We start from the raw sequence: 12,950 nt of genomic DNA, 5'->3' as shown, positions 1-12,950 counted from the left end.
CCAATCCCAGGAAATTCACAAAAGTTCCATTGGCCTTGAACCTGCTGTCCAGGGCAGTGTGCCCCGCAGTCTGCCAGATTGGCATTGGTCATCACCACTATTGGTTCTGAGGCCTTCAACGGAACTCTATGGAAAAGATTGCGAGCTACTGACCACCAAACCAGGGACCAGATTATCGGAATTGGCAGATAGATTTTCTGGTAGGAGTGACGATCCCACTGAAGAAGAAAGTTGCATTGAAACCTCCTTCTGCGCCACCTGACCCCTGGGACTACTGGAACTGTGGCTGATAGAACCCCCAGATACTGCATGCATTCCTTCACCATCATAGAAGACCTTGCTATCACTGCTTTTGTCTAAGACTGGTTCTCCTGGACCTTCCTCTGAGGAAGAGAAACACCACCCTGATCCGTGTTGAATTGTACTCCTAAATACTCCAACATTTGGGTCGGATGCATCTGTTCTTCCGTAAGTTTAACAACCAAGCAAAACGAGCTAGTGTGTGAAGTTGAAATTCACATGAAGTAGAAGGAGCTCATTTGATGGACCCAGAAGTAGCATTTCGTCTAGATAATGGAATATTTGCACTCCCTTCACCCTGAAAGTCGCGACGACAGCAGACAGTAGCTTTGAGAACATTCTCAGAGCCCTGCAGAGACTTAATGGGAAACATTAAAATTGAAAATGAGAGCCTTCCATGGAAAACCTGAGAAAGCGATGCTGAGATGCGTCTATGGAAACAAGAAGATAAGCATCCACCAAATCGATGGAAACCATCCAGTCTTCTAAATCCACAACGGAAATGATCGTTTCCCCTGACTCCATTTTGAATGGTGGAACCTTCATGAAAGAATTCAGGATTTTGAGGCCAAAAAACTGGTCCAAAACCCCCTGAAGCCTTTGGGACCAAAAACAGAGGGGAACATACTCTTTGACCCAATTCATGCCTTGGAACCGGAAGGATGGCCCTTGCTGATAACAGCTCCCCTATATATCCTCTCAAACATCTGTTAGAAGCCCAGTTTCTATGAACAAGGTCGGAGGGGGCCTTGTTCTGAACTCGAGACAATAATCCAATCCAGGCATCCTGTAATTTGTCCACCCAAACCCCACGAATTAGGCTACTCTGGCTCCTACTTGAGAGGGTTAAGTGGAGACACCTTCAGAAGGACTTATTTGAAGCCTTAGAAGCTTTGTTGGCCCTGGGCTTGGAAGGTTTCTGGAAGGTTGAACCGTCTCCCTTCCATGAAAAACTGTCTGTATGTACTGGCCTCGCTGAATCCTTCTTTGGATCTCTTTCTAAACTGAATGGCCTGCTGTTGTCTTTTTCTCTTCTGCAGAATTAGGCTAGATCTGCCGCCAGAAACCCGCTGAATTCCTGATTCAAAGTCATCCCAAAGAGTAGCTACCGTTGAATGGAAATGAACATAGACTGTGCTTGGAAGCCTTATCGGCCGACCAATGCTTCAACCATAAGGCTCTGCGGCTGTGATGGAATGAGCCATTATCTTTGCTGTCATCTTTTGAACCGGCTCCCTGACCTCGTCAACAGTAGGAATGAGCCGAACACCCCCTGGTTTGGTTCGCATCAGAACTTTCGAACAGACCGAAAATTCGTACGAACTTTAGAACCCCATTGAAGTCTATGGGACTCGAACGTTCAAAATAAAAAGTGCTAATTTTAATGGCTAATATGCAAGATACTGTCCTAAAAAGGGTTTGGGGACCTGGCTCCTGCCCCAGGGGACATGGGTCAATGCCTAATATGTTTTTAAAAATGGCCGTTTTGGTGGGAGCACTGATTTTAATGACGATTAAAGTGAAAAAAAAGTGAAATATTCCTTTAAATATTGTGCCTGGGGGGTGTCTATAGTATGTCTGTCTGTGAAGTGCCACGTGTTTCCCGTGTTTAGAACAGTCCCTGCACAAAATGACATTTAACGGAAAAAAACTAATTTCAAACTGCTTGCGTTTTTAATGTAATATCTGGTTCCGGCAATATGGATGAAAATCATTGAGAAAAATGGCATGGGTAGCCCCCCCTGCCCATTACCAGCCCCTTTGGGTCTTGTACGGATATTAAGGGGAACCTCGTACCCATATTAAAAAAGGAAAGACGTGGGGCCCCCAGGCCCTATATACTCAGAACAGCAGTATACAGGCGGTGCAAAAAAAACAGGGACTGTGTAGATTTGTTGTCTTAAGTAGAATCTGTGTGTAATTTTGAACTGGTACATTTTTAAAGTGTAGCTCCAGTCAAAAAATCTATTTTTAAGCTTTTTGGAAAACACAGGGAAGGGTTATAATTTTTTTTGCTGTACGTCTTTTTTCATCTCACTTCCTGTTGTCTCCTTCCATTTGCAAGTAGGAGACGTTTGTAAGTTGGATGTTTTTGAAAGTAGGGGCCTGCCCTATATGCTCTGCAGAAATGGCGGAACAAGGTGATGGTGTTGCCACAACATTGTAAGCCCTCAAAGTGACTCTTGGTGGGCGCTGGAGCGCCCTGATGTGAACGATTATATCAAGAATTGTAATTACATGCCATTGTTGAACAGTGGTAGAAAAATTGGGCCTTTGGTGGTTGTGGTGCTGGTGCCACAACACTATAAGTTCTCACAGTTACTCTGGGTGGGCACAGGAACGGGCCCTGCTGTGAAATATTATATCAAGAATTGTAATTACATACCCCAGTTAAACAGGGACTGAAAAATTGGGCCTTAGGCACTGGTGCTGGTGCCACGACACTGCAAACTCTCCCATATACTCTAGTTGTAGTGCAGGAATGAGCCCTGCTGCAAAGCATTACATCAAAAATTGTAATTAAATGCCCCTGTTAAACAGGGGCTGAAAAATTGGGCTGCTGGCACTGGTGCTAGGACACTGCAACCTCTCCCATATACTCTAGTTGTAGTGCAGGAATGAGCCCTGCTGCAAAGCATTGCATCAATAATTGTATTAAATGCCCCTGTTAAACAGGGGCTGAAATATTGGGCCTTAGGCACTGGTGCCACGACACTGCAACCTCTCCCATATACTCTAGTTGTACTGCAGGAATGAGCCCTGCTGCAAAGCATTGCATCAAAAATTGTAATTAAACACCCCTGTTAAACAGGGGCTGAAAAATTGAGCTGGTGGCATCACCCAGAACCAAAAATGTTCTTCCAACATATCAGCGGAGGAGGAAGAGGATAGACAATCAACATAACAGGACAGTCACTCAGCATCAGCATAGACAGTCTTGAAGGGATGTGATATTTTAAAAAAAATGATTCGGTTACATCAGCTTCAGGTGCTTGGTAGCTGTGGGTGATCCAAGACTGATTCATCTTTATGAAGGTCAGTCGATCAACTGAGTCGGTGGACAGGAGCACCCTGTGTGTTTTCCGAAAGAACGCTGGATGCAGGACAAGCCAGTAGCTCAATTGCATACTGTGCAAGCTCTGGCCAGTGATCCATCCTTAAGACCCAGTAAGCCAGAGGATTTTCGGTGGGAAAGGTGTCCAAGTCTGACCTTGCCCCTAGGTATTCCTGCACCATGTAAATCAGACGCCTGCAATGGTTGGAACCGATCATATCTTGGGGCTGAGGACTAAAAAATTGTCTGAACGCATCGGTCAGACGGCCACCTTCTCCACCACTCCTTCTGACCGATGCCTCAGCAACACGTTTTCCAGGCCCAGGAGTATGTAACTTCCCAGTCTCTGGGAACGCGTTGCACAGACCTTTCTGCAAGGCCTCCCAGGGATGTCTGATACTCTTCTCCCTCTGCGACGGCAAGATAAGGTCGGCAACCTTACCCTTGTACCGTGGATCAAGGAGAGTGGCCAGCCAGTAATGGTCCCTCTCCTTGATCTAAAGAATACGAGGATCCTTCCGCAGGCTTTGCAGGATCAGGGAGGCCATGCAGCGTAGGTTAGCTGAGGCATTCGGTCCGGAGTCCTCTGGGTCACTAAGGACAACATGATCTGCAGCTACCTCCTCCCAGCCACATACAAGTCCACGGGTTTCTTGGGACTGTAAATCATCCCTGCAAGACTGCTGTTGCTGCTGATGCTGAGTGCCAGCCTCCACCTCCATGCTGACAAAATCATCCTCCTCCTCCTCCTGTGTGATGGGTGGGACAGCAGGAACACTGTCTGGATAAAGGGGGCCTTGAGAGGCAAGGAAGTCCTCCTCTTCCTGCCTCTGTTCTGCCTCAAGTGCCCTGTCTATTATTCCACGCAGCGTATGCTCCAAGAGGTGGACAAGAGGTACAGTGTCACTGATGCATGCACTGTCACTGCTCACCATCCTTGTGGCCTCCTCAAACAGTGACAGGACAGTGCATGCATCCCTGATCATGCTCCACTGGCATGGTGAGAAAAAACCGAGCTCCCCTGACCCTGTCCTGGTGCCGTAGTCACACAGGTACTCATTGATGGCCCTCTGCTTCGTGGCATCCTGCCTGTGGCCAATCATGGCTCTCCTCGCTGCCGGCGCTGTGATTGGCCAAGCATGCGGGGTCACAGTGCATGCTTGGCCAATCATGCAGCCCATAACATTCGGTATTCACCGAACGTGCGAACAGCCGATGTTCGAGTTAAACGTATGTTCGACTCGAACACGAAGCTCATCCCTAGTCAACAGCCACTTCAGCCACAAACTCTGCCACAGTCCTGAAATCTGCAAAAGAGAAGAACTGCCACTTCCCAGACTTTCATCTGAACTTCCATTCACCAGCTCTGCTACCCACAGCCTAAGGCTGGATTCAGACTCATGCACTCCCAGCGCTCCCTGCATTCCGCAGATCCGCTCCACCGAACATGCCCCATAGGAGACCCTGGTAAATAAACGGTAGCGCAAAACTGGAAAAAGCACCAAAAAACACACAGGTACAAATCCAACCCAAGTGCTGCTGCCACAAAAGTGAGCACTACCGCCAGCCTGCAGGCTGCTTCGGCCAAACGATACAACCTATTTAGGTTTGCGTTTATTTTTCGATCCATAGGATCCCTAAAGGAGACCGAATCCTCCAGCGGAAGCAGAATGTGGCAGGCAAATCTAGGTAATGAAGCATTCACCTTAGGCGTGTCCCAAGGGTTACAGCTTCGATACTCTATTATGCACATTGAGCTTCTCAGGCCCCGCCCACTCATCGTCAAATACTTCTTTAATTTCAGAAATGAATGGGAAGGAAGGTAAAGATTTCTTTAAATACGGGTAGTATCTCAGCTGTTTCTTTTGAGGCGACAATTCTTCCTGCCACTTCATCGCATACTTAACAGCCTCCACCAAGGGGAGAAACAGTGCAAAAATCAAACGTATGCGATTCTGAGACCATCTTAGCCTCAGATGGATCTGAATCGCTATCTACGTCAAAGTTAAAATGCACTGAAAACACATGATCTGAATCTGTAGATACTGAAGATACAGCAGGATGAGCAGGATTCCTTGAGACACTGTTCAACCCTTCCTTGACTGCATGCTTAATATAGGATTTAACCTGGCGTGCATTCACAGCATTGTCCCGAGCTGCCTCCTTGAAGCAAGATGCACACCCGCTTTCTTCTGATGACCCCAGCTGAGCAGGCCTAAAGCCTTGTACACACGGTCGGAGAATCCGTCGGAATGCGTCTTATCGGACCGTGTGGTATGCATCGGACTTATTCTGTCCGAATCTCCGTCGGACCCAATTTTCCAACATGTTGGAAATATTTTCCGACCAACTGGTTTGATCGGACATACTCCGATCATGTGTAGAGAATTTTGATCGGACCAAGTGCCACGCATGCTCAGATCAAATTCCTACATCAAAGCTATTGGCTACTAGTCCCATCGTAACAAAATTACGTCATCACGTTCTGAATGATCGGATTTTTCGACAATTTAGTCCGACCGTGTGTATGCAACAGTTTCGGACAAGATCCGACGGGCAAAATCAGACGGACAAAATCTGACGGATTTGGTTGGCAGAATGTCCGACCGTGTGTACAGGGGCTTACAGGATCCTTCTCCTGCCTGGGCTGCGGATGAAGACCTATCTGAAGAAGAGGATCTTCTCTGTCTGCACCCAGGATTTCCTCTTTCTAGAGGCTTTCTGATGTCTTGACCTCTCTTGGCTCAGGTCCGAGCAACTAAAGCGAGGTAAGGGTGAGGGAGATCTGGAATGCTGTGACAACAGGCGTCTATCCAGCTGCATGCGACTCTGCGATTTGAGGCTAGAATGCTGATTAGGAACCTCTTTGCAGGCGTTTAGCTCACACTGGGCCCTTCTCTCTGTAAAACAGAGGATGTGCTCTCTTTTAAATAAATAAAATAAACTTCTCCATCTGAATCTTCAGTGCTAAGGCAGCTAGGCAGGCAGGCAGGCAAAACTCCCCAGATCTATAAAGGCACAGGATAATAAAAACACTCTGACAGACAAGTAACACAGCAGTAAGAAATGAGAGTCCTGGAAACCAGGCTTACCAGAGCAGAGTAGCAGATTGATCAACTGGAGACTGAGATTAGCCCTAGAGTACAGAGCCTGCTGCAAATCAGCAGTGAGCATTCTGGTGTTTGCTAGACAATCCAAGAGGAAGCTACCTCTGACCTCACCTGCTCAACTCTGAGCTTCCTGAAAGGAATAGATGTGGAGGTGGTGAACTACAAGTCCCAGCGAGCCAAATCCAATCACTGCCTGAACACACAAAAACATGGAAGGAGAGAGTGCCAGCACCTGCCTAACGAAGGTATGTACCAGTGATGGCGAACCTTGGCACCCAGGGCTGGACTGGGACAGAAATTTGGCCCTGGACGTCATCCAGACCGGCCCACTTATGTTTTGAGTGTCCCATCAGCACCCCCTTACATCAGAGTCCCACCACCAGCTCCTTGCATCAGAGTCCCACCACCAGCTCCTTGCATCAGAGTCCCACCACCAGCTCCTTGCATCAGAGTCCCACCACCAGCTCCTTGCATCAGAGTCCCACCACCAGCTCCTTGCATCAGAGTCCCACCACCAGCTCCTTGCATCAGAGTCCCACCACCAGCTCCTTGCATCAGAGTCCCACCACCAGCTCCTTGCATCAGAGTCCCACCACCAGCTCCTTGCATCAGAGTCCCACCACCAGCTCCTTGCATCAGGGTCCCACCACCAGCTCCTTGCATCAGGGTCCCACCACCAGCTCCTTGCATCAGAGTCCCACCACCAGCTCCTTGCATCAGAGTCCCACCACCAGCTCCTTGCATCAGAGTCCCACCACCAGCTCCTTGCATCAGAGTCCCACCACCAGCTCCTTGCATCAGAGTCCCACCACCAGCTCCTTGCATCAGAGTCCCACCACCAGCCCCTTGCATCAGAGTCCCACCACCAGCCCCTTGCATCAGAGTCCCACCACCAGCCCCTTGCATCAGAGTCCCACCACCAGCTCCTTGCATCAGAGTCCCACCACCAGCTCCTTGCATCAGAGTCCCACCACCAGCTCCTTGCATCAGAGTCCCACCACCAGCTCCTTGCATCAGAGTCCCACCACCAGCTCCTTGCATCAGAGTCCCACCACCAGCTCCTTGCATCAGAGTCCCACCACCAGCTCCTTGCATCAGAGTCCCACCACCAGCTCCTTGCATCAGGGTCCCACCACCAGCTCCTTGCATCAGGGTCCCACCACCAGCTCCTTGCATCAGGGTCCCACCACCAGCTCCTTGCATCAGAGTCCCACCACCAGCTCCTTGCATCAGAGTCCCACCACCAGCTCCTTGCATCAGAGTCCCACCACCAGCTCCTTGCATCAGAGTCCCACCACCAGCTCCTTGCATCAGAGTCCCACCACCAGCTCCTTGCATCAGAGTCCCACCACCAGCTCCTTGCATCAGAGTCCCACCACCAGCTCCTTGCATCAGAGTCCCACCACCAGCTCCTTGCATCAGAGTCCCACCACCAGCTCCTTGCATCAGAGTCCCACCACCAGCTCCTTGCATCAGAGTCCCACCACCAGCTCCTTGCATCAGAGTCCCACCACCAGCTCCTTGCATCAGAGTCCCACCACCAGCTCCTTGCATCAGAGTCCCACCACCAGCTCCTTGCATCAGAGTCCCACCACCAGCTCCTTGCATCAGAGTCCCACCACCAGCTCCTTGCATCAGAGTCCCACCACCAGCTCCTTGCATCAGAGTCCCACCACCAGCTCCTTGCATCAGAGTCCCACCACCAGCTCCTTGCATCAGAGTCCCACCACCAGCTCCTTGCATCAGAGTCCCACCACCAGCTCCTTGCATCAGAGTCCCACCACCAGCTCCTTGCATCAGAGTCCCCCTCCCACATGTACTCACGGTTCTAAAGGCAGCCTCTCTTCTTCCTCTCTCCAGTCATGTGATAACAAGCGATAGGGGAGAGAGGAAGGAAAGTCTGCTGAACGTGTCTATCTCCCCCTACAGGCTGGAGGGAGCAGAAAGCCTAATGCTCTCTCCAGCATATCTCGGAGACTGCTCCTCCTGACAGGAGTGAAATCGCGATCACTCACTGTCAGAGAGGAGCGGCTCCAGGACTGCACCAGACCGGCCCACTGAGCCATCGGCCCACCGGGAATCTCCCGGTAGTCCCGATGGCCAGTACATGCCTGTTGGCACCCCAGATGTTTTGGAACTGCATTTCCCATGATGCCCAACTAAACTGCAGAGTGCATGAGCATCATGGGAAATGTAGTTCCAAAACATCTGGAGTGCCAAGGTTCGCCATCACTGTATATACAGTCATTTATACTGCCAGTGACCTTTGCCAGTAATACACAGTCATTTATACTGCAACTTATTATCCCAGCACCAAGGGAACCCACACTCCTCAGGAGATTTACTGTCTCTATGGGGGGGGGGGGTCTTCTGATATGGGATCCAGGATGGATGGCGAATGGAGAAAAAATAAATAAATAAATAAATAAAAACAAAATAAAAATAAAGAAATAAACTTTAAAAGGCGTCCGGAGCGAGGACGAAAAAAGAACACTGGTGTGGGCCGACAGCCGCCCTTTATGGGCTAGGAAAAAGGTGGTCCTAGAGGAGTCAGAGGGGGCAAAGCTGACCCATAGTAGGCTGACATGGGGAGGTCCAGGATATATATATATATATATATATATATATATATATATATATATATATATACGTGTGGGTTTAACCAGTCTTTTTTGGCATATTAAAAGGTAAGGCTGTATATTATTATTATTATTATTATTAATTGTGTCCCACTTGTTGGTGATTCTTCACAAAAAATAAAATTTTTATATCTTTATGTTTGAAGCCTGAAATGTGGCAAAAGGTTGAAAAGTTCAAGGGGCTGAATACTTTCGCAAGGCACCGTATGTTGGTGTCCCTTGTCAATTTTACATTGTATTTTTTTTCATGTAACTGCCTACTCCCAAACTGTCATTTGAAGTAAAACACGTAGCCAAGTATTATTCTCCACAATTTTTCTATTGTACATTTAAAAAAGAAAACAAAGAAAATTAGGCATGCTATCTGCCAATAGAACTTAACCAAAAAGTGCATTCTATGCATCCAAAAATATACAAAATATACCAAATCAAATCATTATTATTCAACCAAAAAAATAATTGACGGCCGCTCAGAAACAAACTGAAAAGCGCAAAATGAAAAGTGTGAAATGAAAAGCACGAATCAACACTCATCAAACTTCTACTAACAGAAAATTAGCAGAAGGAGCCCAAAGGGTGGCGCTAAAGAGCTGAAAAACAACGTAGTAGGTCACGTGTGTATGCAAGACAAGTTTGAGCCAATACCCTTCGGACAAAAGTCATGTTTTTTTTAGCCAACAAACTGATCGTTTGTGCGAGGCTTAACTGTACCTTAACAGGAGAGTTTTCTAAGCATAGAGTATATTTTCTCTGCCACAGATTATTTGAGATTCAATATTCAAAAATCAATCAATCAAGCCATAAATCAACAACATGAGTATTGTGTAAAATTGTATATCAAATTATTTTAAAAACAAAAACAGAATAACAAATCACCAAATGTTAAAGGGGTTGTAAAGGTAATTTTTTTATTTTCTACATAGGTTCCTTTAAGCTAGTGCATTCTTGGTTCACTTACCTTTTCCTTTGATTTCCCTTCTAAATGTTTTTTTGCTTTGTCTGAATATCTCACTTCCTGTTTCTCCTCAGTAAACTTCTCACCATCATCCGAGCTGGTGGTTAGTCAGCCAGAACAGCTTACTGAACAGCTTACTGGGGTGAAACAGGAAGTGAGAAATTTAGACAAAGAAAACAAAGAAAAAAAACATTTAGAAGGGAAATCGAAGAAAAAAGATAAGTGAACCAACAATGCACTAGCTTAAAGGAACCTATGTAGAAAATAAAAAAATTACCTTTACAACCCCTTTAACATAAAGTTTTAAAAACTTATCCTTATCCCTGTTAGACCTTTGAATCAAAAGGTCATGCAGAGCATGTCTCCTTTAAAATAAGACAGGGCTAAACTCACATGTGTTTTAAAATTAATCAGGCTAATTTGATGACTGCAGGAAAACATTTCTGAAGGGCTGGTGCAGTGCAAGGTCTCACCATTCCCAGAGCTGCACTGTGTGATCACGTCCAGGCAGTCCTAGGTAGCACCTCCCACAAGCACAATCCCATATATATATATATATATATATATATATATATATATATATATATATATATATTCCATTTATGAGGTACATGTTGTTATGTGTTATTGTAAGTGGTCATAGACAGTACGTGCATGGGCATGCGGTATATGATTTGATGCACTAGATAGGATTCATTTATTTGCTTTGAATTTAAAAGAAAAAAGTTAGTTATTGCTTTACTTTTTCATTTTTAATAAGTTGTATTAAAGTTTAATAGGATACATAGCATAAGCTGTACAAATATAGAAAAGTGACCAGCATGGACATGTCTAGAATGTATCTGTAAGTCATTAGAGACGATAAAGGTAATTAAAAATAAAGAGAAGTAACTACATCAAATATTGGTTTTCTATAGCTGCACTCAAGGCACAAAAACATTTATTGAAAGGGCTGTATTACTATTTTTCTTCAGCTGGCCAGTTTGTTGGGGCCCAAATGTTATGGTGGAGTGCTCCAGTTAGTGCCCCTTTAAAAACAGATGCAGGCACTGACATTGGGGTTTATTTACTCAAGGCAAATCCGCTGTGTACTGCAAGTGCACAGGGAAGTACAGTCTCTGTAGATCTGAGAGGAACATGCAAGGAAAATAAAAAAGGGCATTTTTGCTTGTACATGATTGGATGATAAAATCAGCAGAACTTCCCCTCATTTCAAATCTTCCCCTTTTACAGTGACTGCACTTCCAAGTGCACTTGTAGAGCAGAGTGGATTTGCCTTTAGTAAATCAACCCAACCATGTTTCTTGTAGACAACTGTTTGTCCCTCTTTTGTCAAAGTGTAGTGCAGTGGTGGCCTGTGGCATCCCACCAACCCTGTATCAGCAAGCGATCTCCTTCTGCTTACTAAGCAAAATAGCCTCGGTGAGTGTCCCCAGTGTCCAGCAACTCAATCAGAAAACAAGCTCATCCAGGTTACAAGGCATTCTCTGATGTGGCTGTCCACTCACAGCCCCAGTTCCTCCACAAGTCATCCCCTTTTCTTCTTCTCAGCCTGGGAAATGTATGCCACTCCTCCTAGTCTCCCCTTCCTTTAGGATCTGAAGCCAACTCAGTCTTTAAAATACTCCCACAATCCTTCACACTACTCGCAATTCCAATACAAATGGTCTTGTGTATTACTTGGGCAGGGCTCAAATTTCTATATTTAAAGCGGGGCTCCACCCTAAAGTGGAACTTCTGCTGATCGGAACCCTCCCCCCCTCCGGTGTCACAATTGGCACCTTTCAGGGGGGAGGGGGGTGCAGATACCTGTCAAAGACAGGTATTTACACCCACTTCCAGGCATAGACTCCCACGGGCGCAGTAGGGAACCGGGAAGTAAAGCCGCAGCGCTTCACTTCCTGATTCCCTCACCTAGAATGGTGGCGGCAGCAGCCGAGAGCCGAGTGATCGATCGGCCTCGGCTGCTGGCATAGCTGGACCCCAGGACAGGTGAGTGTCCGTTTATTAAAAGTCAGCAGCTGCAGTATTTGTAGCTGCTGACTTTTAATATTTTTTTCCACAGTGCAATCCCGCTTTAATTGGGCTACGGTCAACTAAGTGTATAGATCTTAGCAGTCATAGTTCTTCTATAAAAGGTCTGATGGTTAATATGGGATTCCTCACATTATTACTAATTTTGACTACTCATTTAATTACTCATTAAAATGTTATACCTGTTGTGCAAATTGTTTTTCCTCACTAGATAACTCTGTTATAATTTTTTATTTCACAGTCATCCGTGCTATAGGTGGAAACGCTAATGGTCAGCCCTGTGTCTTCCCATTTAAGTATAAGTCCACGTGGTATCCAGATTGTACTGATTATAAAAGCTCCAATCTCTGGTGTTCTACAACAACGGATTATGATAAGGATGGCACCTGGGGATACTGTACACGTAACTGTAAGTGTTTTGTTTGGTCTTACTGATGATATGCTGTTGGTTTTGCGAAGCTCCATACTTATATTTAAATTAAAGCAGAACTAAAGGCAAAACTTTTTTTTTTTTCATTTTGAATAGAGCAAGTGAGGATTATAACCCCTGTCAGAATTTTTTTTCACCATCTGTGTCTCATTGCGGAGATTTCCATTGACTTCCTGTCCCATAGCCAAACAGGAAGTGTGGGGAAATCCCTGCAAATTATGGGAATTACTTGGGGACCCCCAGGTCAGCAAAACTAGTGTCCCTATTGGAAGATTTCCCCTCTATTACTTTTCTATTATTTTTCTGGGGACAACCCAAAATGTGGGATTTTCTTTTACTTTCACTTTCAATGATAATGGTAAACGCGACAAATAGTGAGGGTGAATCCCCTAACGGGGGCAAAGCCAGCAATAAATCCTGGCAAGGG

General features: G+C 46.2%; 1 protein-coding gene across 2 annotated transcripts in view; it reads left to right on the top strand.

The window, feature by feature from the left end:
* LOC143927603 (epididymal sperm-binding protein 1-like) overlaps positions 1 to 12,950 on the top strand; it is a 75,202-nt gene that overhangs the window by 23,311 nt on the left and 38,941 nt on the right. For both annotated transcript variants that reach the window (XM_077451762.1, XM_077451761.1), the window contains one exon: positions 12,335 to 12,502. In XM_077451762.1, coding sequence (XP_077307888.1) covers positions 12,335 to 12,502 — 168 coding nt within the window. The remainder of the gene's footprint in view (positions 1 to 12,334; positions 12,503 to 12,950) is intronic.

The sequence above is a fragment of the Lithobates pipiens genome, unplaced genomic scaffold (genome assembly GCF_037356315.1).
Source record: "Lithobates pipiens isolate NorthernLeopardFrog02 unplaced genomic scaffold, aLitPip1_a1.2 Scaffold_23, whole genome shotgun sequence".
Taxonomy (NCBI): Eukaryota; Metazoa; Chordata; class Amphibia; order Anura; family Ranidae; genus Lithobates; species Lithobates pipiens.
This window is presented reverse-complemented; position numbering and strand designations above follow the sequence as displayed.